At 40.2% G+C, this 19,087-nt stretch overlaps 1 protein-coding gene across 4 annotated transcripts in view; it reads left to right on the top strand.

The window, feature by feature from the left end:
• Lrch3 (leucine rich repeats and calponin homology domain containing 3) overlaps positions 1-19,087 on the top strand; it is a 93,866-nt gene that overhangs the window by 39,594 nt on the left and 35,185 nt on the right. For all 4 annotated transcript variants that reach the window (XM_028752220.1, XM_028752219.1, XM_028752218.1 and 1 more), the window contains exons 5-8: positions 4,078-4,214; positions 6,346-6,455; positions 15,376-15,469; positions 16,825-16,942. In XM_028752220.1, the coding sequence (XP_028608053.1) occupies positions 4,078-4,214; positions 6,346-6,455; positions 15,376-15,469; positions 16,825-16,942 (459 nt within the window). The remainder of the gene's footprint in view (positions 1-4,077; positions 4,215-6,345; positions 6,456-15,375; positions 15,470-16,824; positions 16,943-19,087) is intronic.

Genomic DNA, 19,087 nt, shown 5'->3' with positions numbered 1-19,087 from the left:
ATCCTCTTGACTCATGAGCTGTTGTCAGTGTCGGTGTGGAGTTAGCCAAGCACAGCCGTGGGGGGAGTGTAGTGTGCGCTGTTGTCAGTGTCGGTGTGGAGTTAGCCAAGCACAGCCGTGGGGGGAGTGTAGTGTGCCTGATGAGGGGGGTGGTCTGCTGTGATGCATTAATTCGCTTTATAAACGCACTGTGAGGATTAAACAGGGTCGCTAGAGTTGGAGTTGAACTTAATTTTTTCCTTCTCTGGAAACGTTCAAACAAGGTCTGCTGAAGCGTGTGAAGGTGGTACACAATAACAAATGAAGTGAGTCCTATCAGAAGACAGGTTACCTTAGGCTGTCCATAAACTCACATAAACGTGTGGATTTGAGGGACAGAATGATTAAACAAATTAAAATGTATCAAATGCTCACAAACATATGAAAGGAAAGACTGAAAATGAGAATGAGAACCATTTTTAATTAAATTCAAACTATATAGTTTAGTCATGTAAAATTTCTTATATAAATGAGCTTCTATGTGTTTGTCACACACTGCCACAGTGATCAGTTCATGGTGATTTCATTTAATATGTATGGATAGTGTATATATTATTTCATATGTATGTTTTATATATATGAAATAAGAATCATTATGATGAGTTGATTGTAGTAGAATGTGACAGGCACATGAAAGTCCATTTATATAAGAAAATTTCCAGAAAAAAAATACATATATGTCTCTAGACAATTCTCTAGATCAATTAAAAGTAAATTCTAGAAAATAATTCATGAACATTTCAGAAAGTGTATTTAGCACTAAGAACTGAGTCTTGTATGATGGTGTATGCCTGTACCTCAGCACCAGCAGGACGGGCTGGAGTGAGTGTGAGACCTGCCTCACTCTAGAGACCATGTCCCAAAGTAAACAAAGAAGGAAGCACAACAGCAACATTTTCGTTACAGAGATCTAGGTTCTATAAGACGTGACAGAATTTATAATAAATGTTAAATAGTGATAGTTTTGCTTTTACTGCAAAGTCCAAACATGTATTCCAATTTGATCAAGTGAAATGATTAGTTGTAACCTATGTTTGACATTTTTGGATCTGCAGTAAACACATTAGAAAAGGATTTCCTCAGTTCCCCTTTGTACATCACTCTAGCTGGCATCCCCCATGCTGTCACTGAACTTGTCTGGTCTCCTTCACACCCACCCCCTTGCCCTCAGGCCTTTCCTCCATTGCCTCTTGGTACCACAAACTCAGGATGAGAATAGAAGCTCCCAGGAAAACAATAAGTATGACCCGTGTCTTAATAATCCCACACATTCATTTCTCTGTCTTCCTCTCCCTCCCTCCCTCCCTCCCTCCCTCCCTCCCTCCCTCCCTCCCTCCCCACTCCCAGTATTCAAGTTTCAGTGGAGTGTAGCCTTGAACATGGGCCTTGTGCACAGTAGGCAGGTTGCTATTGTTAAGCTGTTCTCCCATCTCACTTTTTCTTGTTTTATTTTCATTTTGAAACAGTTCACCTTGCTTTGGCTGTCCTGAAATTTCAATCCCATGTCTCAACTCCTAAGTAGCTGGGATTACACCCACCAACCCACTTACAGTGCCAGGTCCAAAACTCTCTCTCGAGGGCCAACCCTTTAATCAGGGCCTAGTCACCATCTTCTAGGCTTGCTCATGGGGTAGGATGAACTATTGATGAAAATAATTGAAGTTTGAGATTTTGTATGTGTGTGTTTGGGTTTTTCCCCCTGATAGTGTAGCCTAGGCTAGTCTCAGTTTCACAACACTCCTGCTTCAGCCTTATGAGTGCTGGGATTGCAGGTTAGTGTCACCACGCCTGGCAGCACTGAGGTTTTGATGAAAATGGGGTTTTCGGATGACAAATACAGTGTAAATCATCCAATTTATCTCTATTATAGACTGTTTTAAATATGAATTACAGTTCTAAATGTTTAATTGCATGGTTTGTAATCAGCATGCTTACTAGCCTGAGATGGCAAGAAGTTTATTTGAGCATTAATTAGTAATCTATAACATCGTTTTTTAGTTGGTGCGGTATCTTTTCTTACATAACCATTTTTATCTTTAATTAATTTTTACTAAATATCATTCAAAAGATAATAAAAGCTCAGAGTAATTATTAATATTTCTTTTCCTCATGCTATCTCCACCCCTACTCCACTCCTAATATTCAAGTTTCAGTGTCCAGGAGCATTTTTATTAGTTTTGTTGGCTATTTCCTCTAGTATTTTTTGACTGTTTTTAAAGGGAGGGAAGATGGTTTGGGGGACGGGGGATTGGAGGCATAGTCTTGCTATAGAGTTGTGGCTAGCCTGGAACTCACACTGTTAAAACCTAGGCTTCTAGCCGTTCTCCTGCCCTAGCCTCCTGAGTGTGTTTACAAGTGCTGCACCTAGCTGACTTGGGATTGAGACCTGGTAGCTGAAAGTACAGCCAGCCATTTCAGTCTGGAAGATCTGAAGAGCTTGCCTTTTTTCCTGCTCACTAAGCTTCTGTGATGCTGCTGCCGTAATGTGGGCTAACTCTGCATGCTGGTTATGTAAGGCCTCTTCATACTGTTGTCTTGAGATAATTGTTTTGCCTTTCCCCTCAATCTTAGATTTATTTATTTGGGTGTGTGTGCATGTGCCACCATGTAGTATGTGATCAGAGAACAATTTCATTCATTCCTTCTTTGTGTGGATTCAAGGGTTAACCTTTTAAGACTTGGCAGGCAGCAAGCTCTTTTTTTGTGTTTTATGTACTGAGTCTTTTTTTTTTTTTTCCTTTGAATAAGCCAGAGTCTCCCTGTGCTCCCTGTATAGCCCTGGCTGTCCTGGAACTCTCTGTGTAAACAAGGCTGGCATCAAATTCACAGGGATCTGCCTGCCTCTGCCTTCCAAGCGTTCCCAAGGCCTCCCGTGTGCCACTACACCTACTTACTGGGTCATCTTGCTGGTCCCCCTCCCTCTTCTTGATAATTTCTTTTCTGGCTTTTCTGTTCCATTTTTCAAACTGAATGTTGTGACTAAATCTTTGATCCTTTGAGTTTTCTTAATTTTTTTTCTGCACCATTTTGTGTTACTTTAGAGTAAAATAGTTCAATCCTTGAATTTTTTAATTTCTGAAATTCAGTCAGAATTTTCAGTTTATACCATTATAAAATGCTTGCTATGGCATGACTTTTTAGAAAAAAAACATTTTAGTGATTTCATATCGTATTTCCCTGAAATTAAAGACAACGGTTTTCCAAATTTCCTTCTGTTCCTATATACTTATTTGTTCTTTGTTTCTTCTTTTATTAGTTCATTTTTGTTCTTGTCTTACATGCTGTTGGAGACTTTTCAGTATCTCTGGGTTAGGTACAATCTGCACACAGCATCATAGAAGTTCTGAGTACATTGGGCAGAAATTGTTGAAGGGTAATTAAGCAAGAGGCTATGCATTATACTGAGAGAACCTCCATGTCAGTATCTAAAGATCTTTTATATGGGACTGTGTGGTTTCTCCAGAGAACAGTGTGTCTAGCATCTCTTGTTTACAATGATATGCATTTCTTATTACTGACCTTCAGGAGTGGGCTAAGGCAAGGCAGTGGAGAAAGTGGCGCTGCTGTTGTCTTTACTTTTATATCCTCTGTCTCCAACTGTTGGCACAGTCTCACTCCCGTGGAGCCTCGCTCCCTGGGTCTGGAGCCTGTTGGTACGATTTCAGTAGAGGATAACTTTCTGGTTCCTGTGGTGTGATTGTGAGTGGCCATCTGAGTGACTTGGGACTGTGGACACAGGCATCTTTTGTGTAACTTTAGCTGTTTATAATAGACTCCAGATATCCTCCATTTGTTTGTTTGTTTGTTTATGGTGTCTAGTTTCTGAGAACTAAGTAGTCCTTGGAACAGGGAAAGAGTCAAACTGCTTGATTTTTGGTAGTATTCCAGTCTCTAAGCAATCAGATTTTCTTTTATACCTTGTTAGTTTCTAAGAATAGAGGTAAATGATTTTTCAAATTCTCTACAATTAACTGGAAACGTGTAAAAACTGGTTTCAAAATAATCAGTGGTTGTTCCTTCCACTTTACTTCCATGCAGAGTTGGCAGAGGTGCCTTTGATACGACTCGACTTCTCGTGCAATAAAATCACAGTGATCCCTGTTTGTTACCGGAACCTCCGGCACCTCCAGGTGATAACCTTGGATAACAACCCGCTTCAGTCGCCTCCTGCACAGGTAACCATGGGTCAAGTCTGCTGAAGGCAACTTCTGTTGCAAAGTTAAAGGAAATTCTCCTTGTATGCACTGTGTCTGTCTTGTCATTCACCACCACCATACACTCTCTTAGGAAAGGGATAGAAGAAAGATTTTGTTGTTTCCAAAAGCATTTTCCTTTCATTACTTTGGCACGTTTGCATATTCGTTAGGTGTCTTCCTCAGTCATTCTCCGCCTTACTGGTGCGTGTGCGTGTGCGTGTGCGTGTGTGTGTGTGTGTGTTTGGAGACAGTACTCCAAAAATACTGAGCTCTCCCTTCTCTGTCACTGAACTTGGAGTTCAGCGATTGAGCTAGCCTGACCAGCCAGGAAGCCTGAGCCTCCCGCCTCCACCTCCCAGTGCCTGGTGCTTTCATGTGGGCACTGAAGATCCAAAGCCTCTTGCTTGCACAAGCCAACCATTTGCTGGCTGTGCTTTCTCTTTCTCCCTAGTCCTTAAGCACTTTAAGTTGAAGAATTTCTCAAAAATTAGTTTTCTGGCCTGGTGGTGGTGGTGGCACATGCCTTTAATCCCAGCACTTGGAGGCAGAGCAAGCCGATCTCTAGTTCCAGGGCAGCCAAGGCTACACAGAGAAACCCTGTCTCGGAAAACAACAATAACAAAAGCAAAACAACAACAATAAAGAAGCTAGTCTTCTAATAAGATTTGAGTTAATCGTTTTGTAATTTTTCTCCTATTAAAGCTTGAATTGGAGAACATAAATGGCATAGACAGCAGCCTTCCAAACTAAAAGTTATCAGTGTATTCATGTTGTCTTGTTTCTGTGCCTCCCTGCTTCCTGTAGCGCTAAGTTCCTCATTTAACCTGGTGGCTCATTTGCTTGTAAGTAACTAAAATAAAGCTAGTAACTGTGAGGTAGATTATATCCTATAAGCCATAAAACATTTGCCACATCCATAATTTTCACTTTGAGCTTTGTTAAAAGTTACTTTTTTCCATTGAATCTTACACATGTGCTCTGGCATGTGGAATTCAGGGGACAAGTTCTTGGAGTTGGTTCTCTCCCTTTATGTGGGTTCCAGGGAACTCTCACTTTGCAGGCTTATGATGGTCATTATAGAATCTGTAAAAGTTATAGGAGAACTTCATAACTACACAAAGGTTTGTATTAGTCAGTTTTTAATTGATGACAAAGTATTTGAGAAAAAGTAAGTTAAAAGAAGTAAGGTTCCTGGTTTCAGAGGTTTCAGCCATCTGACTCCATTGCTATGGACCTGTGGTGAGACATGGTATCCTGGCAACAGGAGCATATGGTAGAAGAGGCTGTTCACTTCACAATAGCCAGGGAACAGAGACAGAAAGGAGGGCTTCAAGGACTACTAGATATACCCTTCAGAGGCCTACAGTGTTGTCTTCCTCCAGCCAAGCCCAGGCTTCTTTTGGACCATATAGCCAAAACATATAAGCCATATAGCCATGAAATAAGTCATCCTGCATTAATTCACTGATCACATTAGACTTGATCCAGTCACTGCTTAAAAGTCAGCTGACAGCTAAGCTTTTAACACATAAGCATATTTAGTCTCAAAATTATAAAGTATTTCATCAGCCTAGAGAATTTGTTTGACTCATGTGACAGGACACATCAAAAATTGGATGTGTATAAATTCACCATTTTATCATTGCTAATTCTTTCCTACAGAGATCAGCATGTAAAATGTAATTGTACATGATTAATACCTAGAGAGAAATCTTTAAAGTCCTGGGCTGTGTATAACTAATCAGTGTGTGTTTAATAGAGATGCCTTAAAAGCCCAATTTATGTTACACCAAAAGCTAATTATGATTAAAAAAGAGAGAACATCCCGGAGGCTGGAGAGGTGGCTCATCAGTTAAGAACACTCTGTTTTTCAGGGAACCTGGTCCCACTGGTGACCCAGCATCCACAGGGCTGCTCACAAATGTTTGGAACTCTAGTTCAAGGGGATCTAATATTCTCTTCTGGCCTCTGTGGGTACCAGGCATGCACATGGTACACAGACATGTATGCTAATAGAACACCTATACACATAAAATAATATTAATATTTTTAAAAGAACACGTGAATTTTGGATAAATAGTAATTTGACTGCATTTGTTATTTTATTTAGATATGTATAAAAGGCAAAATTCACATATTTAAATACCTGAACATACAAGCTTGTAAGATCGCTCCAGATCTGCCAGATTATGAACGGAGACCCTTGGGATTTGGCTCCTGGTAAGTAATGTTTTATTCTTGGGTCATAATATGTCACAGAGAAAATCAAATAAACTTTATTCTTAAATTGTCTAGCCTCAAAATGCTTATATCAAATATGAATTGGTTACATAGATCCTATAAAGTGTAGTGGAAGAGGCTGTTCCCTATGGTTAGCATCCTGGCCTCTACCTCCTAGAAACCAGTAGCACACTGAAATGTTTCTAGATAGCCAAATATTGCCACTATCCCTGGCAGGCCCCCAGTTAAAATTCACTGGTTTGAATAGCTTGAATACTAACCTTAGCTCTGCCACTGAAAAGATGTCTGACTTACAGCAAGTCACCTGAACCTTTGCTTCATTCCCTTGATAAGTGTAAAGAGGGATTGGCTTTGTTGCATGTTGACATTACGTCAGGATCTTTTAGTCTGTGAAGCCCTTAGTGACATAGCACGAAGTGCGGTGTAAGATCATCTGTCTGCTTGGCACTCCCAATTGTGTGGAGCAATACTAAGTATAGGAATTCAATTAATAAGTCTTCCAAAAGTTGAGATAGCTATCCCAGTAAAGATGTTATGATGCTCATGGACTTTACCCAGGAGAGAACTTCCCAGGCTTTGTTTGGAACCTGTCAGATTTTGCTGAGACCACAGTCCAGATGAGCTTGCTTTGCAATTTTCTAGACTGAAATAGATCAACAAATGTCTGTGTGGTTTCTAAAAGCAGATATAGCCAGGCATTGGTATGATATATTAAATATGTATCATATTCAGAAAAGAGAATTTATTATAGCTTTAAGGCTTCATTAGAAATTATTAAAATGAAAGATTGAAGTGTTTCATATTATACAGGAGTACTCTGAAGCCGTCTGAAATTGCACATATATACAACAGGTCTTGTCGGGTAAATAGAGTGTTGTTACCCCATGGGGACTTGAGTCCCACTCTTTGCTGCAGATTCCACCTCCCTTAGGGTCCTCCTCTCTCAGCTGAGCATGTGGCATAGACAGGCATTACTCAGAAAATAATTGTTGGATGAAAGAGACACTGATTTAAGCGACCAATACTGCTTTCCTCCATGTAAAATCATCAGAAGATCTTTGTAATGACATTCCAAGGTGCTTAGTCTGGCTATTAGATTGAAGACTTGAACACTGAGGGATATTTGAACAACAGCTCTAACCTAGTTGCTTAAGCATAAACTAATGCAGCAAAGAGACCGACAGTCACACTGTAGCCATACCTACCAAGAACACCCTCAGTTCAGTGTTCATCTGTGGGAGGACTGGCATGGGGAAAAGATACTAAGGCCGTGCTAGGTGAGCTGTGGGGCAGTTGGTGGAGATTGAGTGATGTCCTGTGCCATGCATAGCCTCTTGGAGGAGGGGAATGCTGGCAGTGAGGACCACAAAATGACTCGGGCCTTGCTGCCAACTGTTTCATTTCACGATCTGTTTTCTCTTTCTGTTGCTTTTTCTCCTAACTCAGTTGGTTGCTCTTGATATGGAAATAAATTCTTGTTAGGTGTGAACAAAAGCCTTGCTTTTCCTATTTTAAGTTTTCATTAAAGATATTTTATGTGGTACTCTAACAAGACTTACAACAAATCAAAGTTGGCTTTTCTTTCACGTGTACACAATTGATTTTCTGTTGGAGTTGGTGATCCTTGGAAAGAAAGCTCCTCTCCCCTGAAATAGCAGAGTAGGAGCATGAAATTGCTGCTGCCACTGCTGTGGGGTTTGAGTGTGAGCTGTGAGCTGGCTAACGATGGTGGATGCAGGAGTGTGTTTGAAGACCCACCTGAGGAGACAGTAAGGAACGGTGTGCTTTGATTGAGGGCTCAGTTACTGTTCACAGGACCTGCTTCTCTGTGACCTGATCCTTAGTTCTGAGACTGGCCTAATTCATTTTTGAAAATACTGTAGTATATACAGTGTCTTAAATACGTAAAGGATTAGTTAAATTATGTGGCAAAAGACTTCGGTGCATATTTGCTAACAGATAAAGGGCTTGAATTAATGGAAAAATGTTCTTTCAGGTTTCTGAGTAAATGAGAAATCTAAATAGCATAAAGATGTCATTTCTCTCCAGAGGAGTCAGAAGTGTTAGAAGTGACACATTGCAGTCTCTGTCACACTCTCTAGTTATGTCAGTCATAATAATTAGACTGCTTTCTAGATTTTCTGTTTTTTCAGAGGCAAACTGCTGTTTCAGCATACTAGAAATTTTAATTTGTTACATATATTTCTATATAGCTGGCCCTCTGTTTCCATGGAGTCAATCAAGTGAATTGAAAGTATTCAGGAAAAAAACGAGATGGGCCTGTGCTAAACATTTTCACTTTTCTTTCATCATCATTCCTTAAACAATGCAGAATGGCAGCTACTCCCATGCCCTGCAGTGTGTTAGGCAGCTGAGTGATTTGAGATGGTGAGGGACATAGGCAGGACATTAGTTTGGGTAACGTGCGTCTATATTTTCTCCTCCTCTACCCCGTCAGAAGGCTTAAAACGGGGATGGCTTGAACCCAGGAATTTACACTCATCATAGACAACCCTATCTCAAATAAATCCTGCTGGGTAGGGTGGTACATTCTTGTAATCCTAGCATGTGTGAAAATTATCTTCAGCAACATAGGACATTCAAGGCCAGCCTAGGCTATATAAGACCCTTTCTTAGCAGCAACAACAAAAATACATAGATTATATCCATAGACTTTATGGAAATGCTTTGATATCTTATGGCATCATTTCAGTCTCCCTGGATTTGGATGTCTGAAGAATCCTGGAACTAGTCCCTCGTGAATATTGAAGGGATACTTTAGATGTAATATTTCATTTCACTCCTCAGGTACTAGGGAATGAAATGTTGTACCTTCCTGGTTTTCTTTCAGAGGAACAGATTAATAAAATTGTGTTGTAGCCGGGCAATGGTGGCACATGCCTTTAATCCCAGCACTTGGGAAGCAGAGACAGGCGGATTTCTGAGTTCGAGAATAGCCTGGTCTACAGAGTGAGTTCCAGGATAGCTAGGGCTCCACAGAGAAACCCTGTCTCAAAAAACCAAAAAAAAAAAAAATTGTGTTGTAGTTATTGACTATCCATTCAACGAGTAGGCATGGAGTCAGAGGCTCTTGGTTTTGAGTTTCTGTCGTCTTAGGGTACTAAGCTGTTTAATCTCTCGGAGCTTCCATTTTTTTTTTTTTTAAAGATTTATTTTATTGTGAGTACACTGTAGCTGTCCTCAGATACACCAGAAGAGAGCATCAGATCATATTACAGATGGTAGTGAGCCACCATGTGGTTGCTGGGAATTGAACTCAGGACCTCTGGAAGAGCAGTCAGTGCTCTTAACCACTGAGCCATCTCTCCAGCCCCCAAGCTTCCATTTTCAATGTAATCATTGTGCTGCTTATTACTCTAGCAGTAGTTCTAAATATCAAATATCCTGAATCTGAAAGTTCCTTAAGTGACCATAAAAATCTATGTAAATATTAGGCATGATCATCAGGCTGGGATTGATGAGCTAGGTAGAGTCCAGGCCTCCTAAAGAGTCCCTTAACTCAGCCGGGCAGTGGTGGCGCACGCCTTTAATCCTAGCACTTGGGAGGCAGAGGCAGGCGGATTTCTGAGTTCAAGGCCAGCCTGGTCTACAGAGTGAGTTCCAGGACAGCCAGAGCTATACAGAGAAAACACTGTGGGGGTGGGGGGAGTCCTTTAACTCTTGGAACATTCAGGACAAATGACACATGCGTAGATTTCAGTTCTTAGATTTACACATCTTTTGATCTTGTTTCATATTTTGTTTATTTGTTTGCTTGTTTGTTTTTTGAAGGTTTATTTATTTTATGTATGTGAATACACTGTAGCTGTCTTCAGAAACACCAGAAGAGGGCATAAGATTCCATTACAGATGGTTGTGAGCCACCATGTGGTTGCTGGGAATTAAACTCAGGACCTCTAGAAGAGCAGTCAGTGCTCTTAACCTCTGAGCCATCTCTCCAACCCGTTTTTGTTTTTTGAGACAGCATCTCACTATATAACCCTGGCTGGCCTGGAACTTGCTATGTAGACCAGGCCAGCCTTGAACTCAAATCTTCCTGTCTCTGCTTCCTGAGTGCTGGAATTAAAGGTATGCACCATCTTGCCTAGCCAGATTTAACCATCCTTATGTTTGTGTATAATTTTTTTAATGACCCACAAGTTTAGCATAGTAGTACCTACCTTAATCCTTGCACTTGGAAGCAAGCAGAGGATCCTGAGCCGATACCACACAAGATTCTGTCTTTAACTACTAAATGGCATGGGAGTAGTGGCCAAAGTATAAAATATAATTAATTATATGAAAATGTCTTTATAAAATACATTAATAGGTGAAATAGTAGGTGCCAATAAAAAATTTATTTAAAAAAAGACAATACCACCACAAACCCCAGCACCCACAGAAACTCCCAGAAATGAATTTATAAAAATTCTAAATTTTTACTAATTTCCAGATACATGTGTTCCCATCACCAACATGGTGAGTTGCATTCATCACCTTTGCTTTGTTTAGTGGCACTGTGGTTTTCATTAGTGAGATACAGAGACTCAAGATAGGTTTCTTTGTGGAACCCTGGCTGTCCTGGAACTCACTCTGTAAACCAGACTGACCTCAAACTCAGAGATCCTCCTGCCTCTGCCCCCAGAGTGTTGGCATTAAGAGTATGCTCTACCACTGCCTAGCTGAGACCTTGTTTTTGATAAGATAATTTTAAGCAGCTTTATGTTATTGACTAAACATATTTATTTCTGTTGATGTGACTACAAACCCAAACTAAGGAAATACTAAGCCACTACAAAAAAAAAAAATCCATCTAGCTAGTATTGATAGAGTATTTATAATCTTAGCACCCAGGAGGGTCATGAAAAATTTCTAAAGAAAAATTTCTCTAACTTTATATTTAATAATTCACATTACACAAAAGTTGGTAAGGTAGTACAATGAATAAGATGTTTTATTGATAATGTTTCTAAGATTTGTCTGAAAGCCCAGATCTTAAAGTATCCTGTGCATTTCAACACAGCAAAGTCAGGGCAACGTGACCAAGTGTAAAAGAGCTACCTAGTGAAGTACATAAGCCATGCCTATAAAGTGGACCTTTCGTCTGTCGTTAAGGAAATAAATTTAAGCCTGGTGGTAGTATCACACGACATTAATCCCAGTGCTTGGGAGGCAGAGGAAGGCAGATCTGAGTTCTAGGCTAGCCTGATCTACAGCAGGAGTTCCAGGACAGCCAGGGCTATTCAGAGAAACTGTCTCAAAAAAAAAAAAAAAAAAAAAAAAAAAAGGAAAAGAAAAGAGGTGTATTAGACATACTTCAGGGGTAGCTGGCTGACTGGGAACAGAGGTTAAGTGATAATATCCAGTTGTCATTTTATGTTCTGGTACATCGTGACATGACTTTATAACTCATAAAAATTATATTCATGAATCAAAATAATATGGAGTATCAAAATCACCATCAGAAGAGCACTGTATGTTAGTCAGACATGCTAGTAGTACATGCCTGTAATCCTAGCACTTGAGAGATGGAAAACAGGAGAATCAAGAATTCAAGGCCAATTTGGACAGAATAAAACCCTGTTTTAAAGAAACAACAACAATAACAAAAAAAACCTATTTATTTTAAATTTACAATTTAAAGTTGTTTTTCTACTTAGGAAGATTTATTAGATAAAATACTAATGCACTAATTTAATTGGATTTGTTATTTTTAGATTTCAAATTAAGCTCTATCTTTAAAGATTATTTTTAAGTATGTTTAAAAAGAAACAAAAAGTAAAGGTATAAAACTCCTGAGACTGTACCTCTGGGGCTGGGAGACAGCTCAGTTGAAATCTTAAGAACTTGAGTTTAGATCCCCAGCACCCACTTAAAAGCCTGGGCATGGCAGTTCGCATCTGTAATCCCTGCACTAGGGAGGCAGAGACAGGCAGATCCCGAGAGCTTACTGGCCCGCCATTCTAGCCAATTCTGAGCTCCGGGTGCACTGCAAGACACTGCTGGAAAATAAAGTGGGGAATGATTGAGGAACACACACACATACACACACACGAATATCCTGCTGATCACAGAGATGATGATAGCTATAAAAGAAAAAAAAAATAAGCTAGACTTCATCAACCTAGGAACAGCTATCCATCCAGAGAAAGTTAGCAGCCATGGCCTGGGAAAATATTTGTAAAGCAACATGTATCCAGATGTACAACAAATACCTACAACTTAGTAATAAACAACCCAGTGAGAAATGAGCTTGAAAAGGCTCTTCAAAAAGAGACTTATATAGTCAGTACACACAACAAAGTACTCAATGTTGTTATTGATCACAGGAATGCAAATTAAGACACTGACTATCCATATAGAGCCACAGCTGAAGAAAGGTGACATAGCAAAAGTGAGGCTGTAGAGCAGCCAGGGCGCTCAGACATTGTTGACAGAGATGCAGGACAACCAGGGGGCTCAGGCACTGCTGACAGAGGTGCAGGACAACCAGGGCGCTCAGACACTGCTGACAGAGGTGCAGGACAGAGCTTTCAATGTGTTAGCAGCTCTGCTGAGATGTGATGCTCAGACAGTAACCTCTGCTGGGTGGAGTATGTAGTTCTGTGAGTTTGGGGAACTAGCCACTGGCACAGCCAGCATGCACAATTCCATTTCCCTCCCCTCCATCAAAGCTAGTTGTTTTTCTACCACAAGACCCAGCAGATAGCTGACTGCTGTTGACAGTCAGTTTGGCCTGTCTCAGGGTCTTCCATGAGTGGAATCAGGGTGTGGCATCTTGCACTGTTAATGCTTAGCAAAATATCTGAGATTCCTTGATGGCTATATGTATCCTTAGGAATTGTTTTTTGGGGTTTTTTTTTGTTTTGTTTTTTGTTTGTTTGGGTTTGGTTTTTTGTTTGTTTTGTTTTTCGAGACAGGGTTTCTCTGTGTAGCCCTGGCTGTCCTGGAACTCACTCTGTAGACCAGGCTAGCCTCGAACTCTCAAACTCAGAAATCCGCCTGCCTCTGCCTCCCAAGTGCTGGGATTAAAGACGTGCACCACCACTGCCCGGCATGGAATTGTTGCTCAAGTTTCCACACCAATTTAAGACCTAAACACCTCAGAACGGTGGTTTTCCCTAACAACAATAACAAGATGACCAAAATTAACTACAGAGAAGTGTATGAGAATGTTCTGACTAATAGAAATGTCTTCTGTTGTGATAGAATTACAAAGATACAGTATTCTGTTAAGATTATACTGCTAATATTTAAATGTATGTAAATTTTATTTGGAAAAATATTACTAAAGATAAAAACAAGCCAGGTGCAGTGGCATACAAATTTAATCCAGTGCTCAGTGGCAGCAGCACATGGATCTTTGTGAATTTGGGCCATCTTTGTCTACATTATGAGTTCCAGGACATCCAAGGTGGTGTTGTAGACCCTATCTCAAAACACCATAAAATAAATAAAACTTAAAACAAAAACAATAGAGAGATGTAGAGAGTGATACAGGTTTAAAGGAAACAGAAATTACAGCATAGCCGAGGTGTCTGCAGAAGCAGACTGGACGCTGGTTCTGTGTGACTGGGAGAGGAGAGAAGAAAGACAGAGAGAGAGAAGAGAGACAGAGCTTTGGAAATTCAGAGGAAGTGAACAATCCCAGGAACGGGCAGAAAAACAAAAGACAGTATGCCAAGCCGTGGGGACTATGCAGAGAGCAGTGGAGGTGAGGAGAGGATTCAGAGGAGATTCTGGAGATTGTGCTTTAAGAATAAGCTGCAGCAGGGGTGGGGGTGGCAGCTCATGCCATCAGATCCAAATAGCCTAATGATGCACCTGGGGTTCTAGTAAAATGGTAATAATCCAAACCCCAAAGTAGAAAATGGAAGACCATCGTAAAGATTGGGGCAGAAGTTAATGAACTTCAGACTGAAAGAATAACACATAGACTTAATAAGACAGATGGGCATTTAATAAATAATCAAGATTGACAAACCCCTGGCCAAATTAACCACTAGAAAGAGAGAGTAGACACAGAAATTAGAGATGCAAAAGGGGAAGTTACTGCAGAGTTCAACAAAATATAGAGAATTGTTGGAGTATTGTGTTCCAAAACCACAGAAGATTTCTTAAGTGGGTAAATTCCTAGACACTTATGACCTACAAAACTAAGAAGGTATAAAAACTTAGGGCAATAACAATCAATGAGATTGAAGCTGTAATCAAGTCTCCAACAAAGAGAGGTCCAGGACCAGATAGATTCATGCCTAAATTGTACCAAATTAAAGAGGAGCTGGCACCAGTGCTGTCCATTGACAAAGTAAGAACACTGCCAGACTTACCCGAAAGCCAGGATTTTACTACTGCCAAAGCCAGATAAGGATGGTGTTCTCCTTTGTGTGAGGACCTGTATTTGCATGCGTGTGAAAGAGGATCCTGAGTGTGGAGGAAGAGATCTTAAGGAAATGGAAACAGAGGGCAGTGGAAGACCTGTGATGAAAAACAGAAAGAGGGTTAACAGGAGAAAGAAAACAACTGAGAAGGAGGGAAGGAGGGAGGGAGGGATGTGAACCCATGACGGCAAAGTGTGATGGCACCAAGTATGGAGAGGCTATGAAATGAAATCCATTGCTTTGTAAGCTGACGTTAAAAGTGAGTGCAATGAAAACAGAATTGAGCAGTGGTGCTTTTCAAAGTGGATTCTGAGTTTGGGGCTCATACTATTCTGTTCACTTTGTTCCTGTTTGGAATTTTCTTCTTAAAAAGCTCAGAGAATGATCCGTTAGCTATAATAATTATGTGGCCAAGTGTCATGAGAGTGTTGGTTAATAAAATTGTGACTGGTTAATTTCAAATGCTACATTAAAAATTATAAAACCTCATAGTAACAAGCAACACTTATTTTGGACAGCCATGAAGAACTGTACTCAGGCCGTCCTTACGGAGCCCTTGATTCAGGCTTCAACAGTGTGGATAGTGGTGATAAGAGATGGTCAGGGAATGAGGTAAGTGTTCTTCTGTTCATGTGTTAAAACTCCTGATTTAGAAAAAGAAATTAAATTAACATGGGAATATCTAAATTGGAATTCAATTTATTAGGTAAAATAGAGAAATGTCAAGAAGCAAAAACCCTACATAGTCCTACCATCTGAAAATTCTACACTGTTTCTTTGCTAGCATCTTTTGCCATGTATCTTCTTTCAAGTTTGTTACCGTCTTATGTATGGATATTTGGAAAGCTGAGTAGGAGTTGAGGTGGCTAAAGCTGAAGCCTAGTTGCCTGTGGTAACACATCTCTATAATCCTAGCTCTTAGGAGGCTGAGACAGAAGGACCATGATTTGAAGATAGCCTGGCCTGTGTAGTAAGTTCTAGGACAGCTTGCACTGCATAGCAACTGTCTGACCCCCATGGAAAGCCCTGACATCTAGAACATGAGGGCCAGGATGGTCTGCAGTGAGATGGTGATAGAAGGGGTGTGCTGGAGGCTGGGAAGGTCCACAGGACTGGACTCTGATGGGGGGTGGGTGATGTGGAGCTCAAAAGTGAGTCCTCTCCAGCAGGCCCTGGCTGGAGCCCCACAGAAGATGGAAATCTCAGTGAGTTCATTCACATGCCACAAATTACATGGGTTCTTGTTTTGATTAATTAATACTATAGATTTTCCACCATTTAAAATTACTAGGATATATTTTGACTATCAGTTAAATGACTACACTTTTGCTAGAGGGGCTGATAACAGACATTTTATAACATTGTGTCATTAAGAGTCCAGACAGAAGCCTAGTGAGTAGCACAATGCCTTGAGTGCCTTGAATCTCAGTGTCAGGAGGCAGTAGCAGGTGGATCTCTGTGAGTTCAAGGCAAATCAGGACTAGATAGTGAGTTCTAGGCCAGCCAGAGCTACATAGTGAGACCCTGTCAAATAAGTAAATAAATTAAATAAATAGTAAGTCAAAATAAAATTAAATCAAAACTTACTTGAAATTTGTAGTTAGGTATATATGTATATATGCATGTATGTATGTCTTGGTGACTTTTTAAATATTGCAATGTAGATAGATAGATAGATAGATAGATAGATAGATAGATAGATAGATAGATTAGATATTTTAAACCTATGTATATATTTACTTACAGTTCTGAATATCCTTCTATTTTTGCTAATTGTGGTAAAGTTTGCCTATTTAAAGTACACATTTCAGTTGCATTATTTGTGTTTATAGAATTATATAATATTTGCTGTCAATTTCTAAAACTTTTTGCTTTTTCTTCTTCTATGTAGATTATAGTTTATATTCTTGTACTCTTATGTTATCTAAAATTGGAAATGATAGTTTTTAATGTTTCTGCTTTTTAAGCCTACAGACGAATTTTCGGATCTGCCTCTTCGAGTGGCGGAGATTACTAAAGAGCAGAGACTACGGAGAGAAAGCCAGTACCAGGAGAGTCGAAGCAGTGTGGTCACAAATGGTGGAGGTACACATGATTCTGATGACATTTAAAGCCTTTATAGTTACCTGGTTATAGAGCAGGGTCGCCTATAACCCTGACTGCCTGACTGGCCTCAAACCGCTTATGTAGACAAGGATGATGTTGAACTTCTGATCTTCCTACCTCCACCTGATCTGTTTGTCTCCTCCTCTCCAGCCCTGGGGGGAACAGGGTGTCCCACCACACCTGGTTTGTAGTGCTGAGGATTGAACCTAGAGCCTTGTGCATGGTAGACAAGGACTTCACAACACAGCCCAGCACACACCTTTACTTTTTTGTTGTTGTTTACAAGAGTTAATTTAGCTTAGGGTTCTAGAGGGACCCAGTCCCTCGTGATGAGGGTACAGCAGTAGACCCGGAAGGCATGGCGACAGAAGTAGGAAGTTGCTGGTCACCTCACCGTTTTGAAGCAGTCTTGGTCACACCCACTCTTTTGTTTGCTTTTTTAGAGATCCTTCACTCTTCTGAAGACTTCTGTTTATATATGACCAAAAAAGTTTACCATTCGGATAAAATTCACTTTCCCTATATTTTCAATTTATAATTAAAATCATTTCTCTTTCATGTTTATTTCAGGGAAAACTTTAGGAAGGACAGTTTATCTGGAGTAGATCTTTGTTCATCTTGATCTTACTACAGTCTTCTGAACAACATTGTCTCTTTTTAATATTCTCCATTTTAAAGAGATTTCCTGAGCATTTTTAGCAATCAGTCATGTTTGCTTGTATTTATTTTGAGCTTTTAAAAATAGTTATCTATTTATTGTCAAGGGGTATGCCACCGCAGGTATGGTGAGGGTAGGAGACAACTTGTTCTCTCCTTCTACTTTGCAGGTCCCAAAGATCAAATTCAGGTCATCAGACATGGTAGCAAATGTTTTTTCCTGCTCAGTCATTTAACTAACACTGTTCAAAACTGAGTTTCCACCCCAGTATCCAGGCTGACCTCAAACTCCTGAATTCAAGTAACCTTATGTCAGCCTCCTGAGCAGCTGCGACCATAGGTGTCTTCCAGCCTGCCCATCTTCCTGCATAGCCTGATGTTTACTTTAATGTTCTCTGGGACTTCTAAATCTCAGCTTTTCATATTCTGACACTTAGAACTTAATAGTTTTTATAAAATAAATTGAATTCTCTCTGCTTCCATGTACTTCTGAAACAGGTTTTAGAATTCTACTCTATATTCTTTTAATTTTAATTTTAAAGCCAAATGTTGGCATTTTGAGGACCAGTGCTGAGGGAGAAATTACATAGATTTTGTAGAAATGTATGTTTTTGAGAAGCACTTGCATTTCTAATGATGTCAGTTACATTTGTTATTTTGTCCTGTCTGGCTTATATTCTTCTTTATTTCTTTCACTTACTGTTCCATTCATATTTTAGTAATTTTATTTTAAATTTTGTTCTCATATGGGTCTTGTGTAGCATATTTCATTGAAGACTGAGTGTCCATTCCAGCTGTGCTTTCAGTGTCCACTAGCCGCGTGTAGGTATCGAGTAGCTCGGATGTGGTATCTGGAAGGTGGGGAGATAGATGGCGTCAGTAGAGAAAATGCTTGCTGAGATAAAATGGGGGGCTGAGTTTTATCCCAAGCATCCTCAGAAATGTAGGCATGGCAGCACACATCTGCAGTCCCAGCGCTTGCTAGGCAGAGTCTGGTAGATCCCTGATGCCCACTGGCACCCACTTTAACCAAAGTGTTGAGCTCCGGGGTCCATGAGAAACTTTTGTTTCAAAAAGTAAGGTGAGGATAAGTGAGGTGCCTCACTGGGTGAAGGTGCTGTAACCAGTGTCTCTGACTTGAGTTTCATCCCTGAGACTCACGTGACGGAAGGAAAGGAGCAGTTTCTGCAGATTTCCCTCTGACATCTACACATGTGCCATGGCATACATGCCCCCCCTCATAAGAAATGTGACTTCTGTTCATCTGCATAGCATACATGCTCTTCCAAGTAATAAAAGTCATCTCCACACATATGGCATATGTGCCCCCTGAATAATAAATGTGACCTCCACCTATGTGGCATGCATATGTACCCCCTGTAAAAAATGTAAAGCAAGAAAAGATCATTAGCTAAACTAAAAGTAAAGTGGCTAACAATGAAAACAACCTCGCACCTCCACATGGAC

Source organism: Grammomys surdaster, unplaced genomic scaffold, assembly GCF_004785775.1.
Source record: "Grammomys surdaster isolate TR1022 unplaced genomic scaffold, NIH_TR_1.0 125889, whole genome shotgun sequence".
Lineage (NCBI taxonomy): Eukaryota > Metazoa > Chordata > Mammalia > Rodentia > Muridae > Grammomys > Grammomys surdaster.
This window is presented reverse-complemented; position numbering and strand designations above follow the sequence as displayed.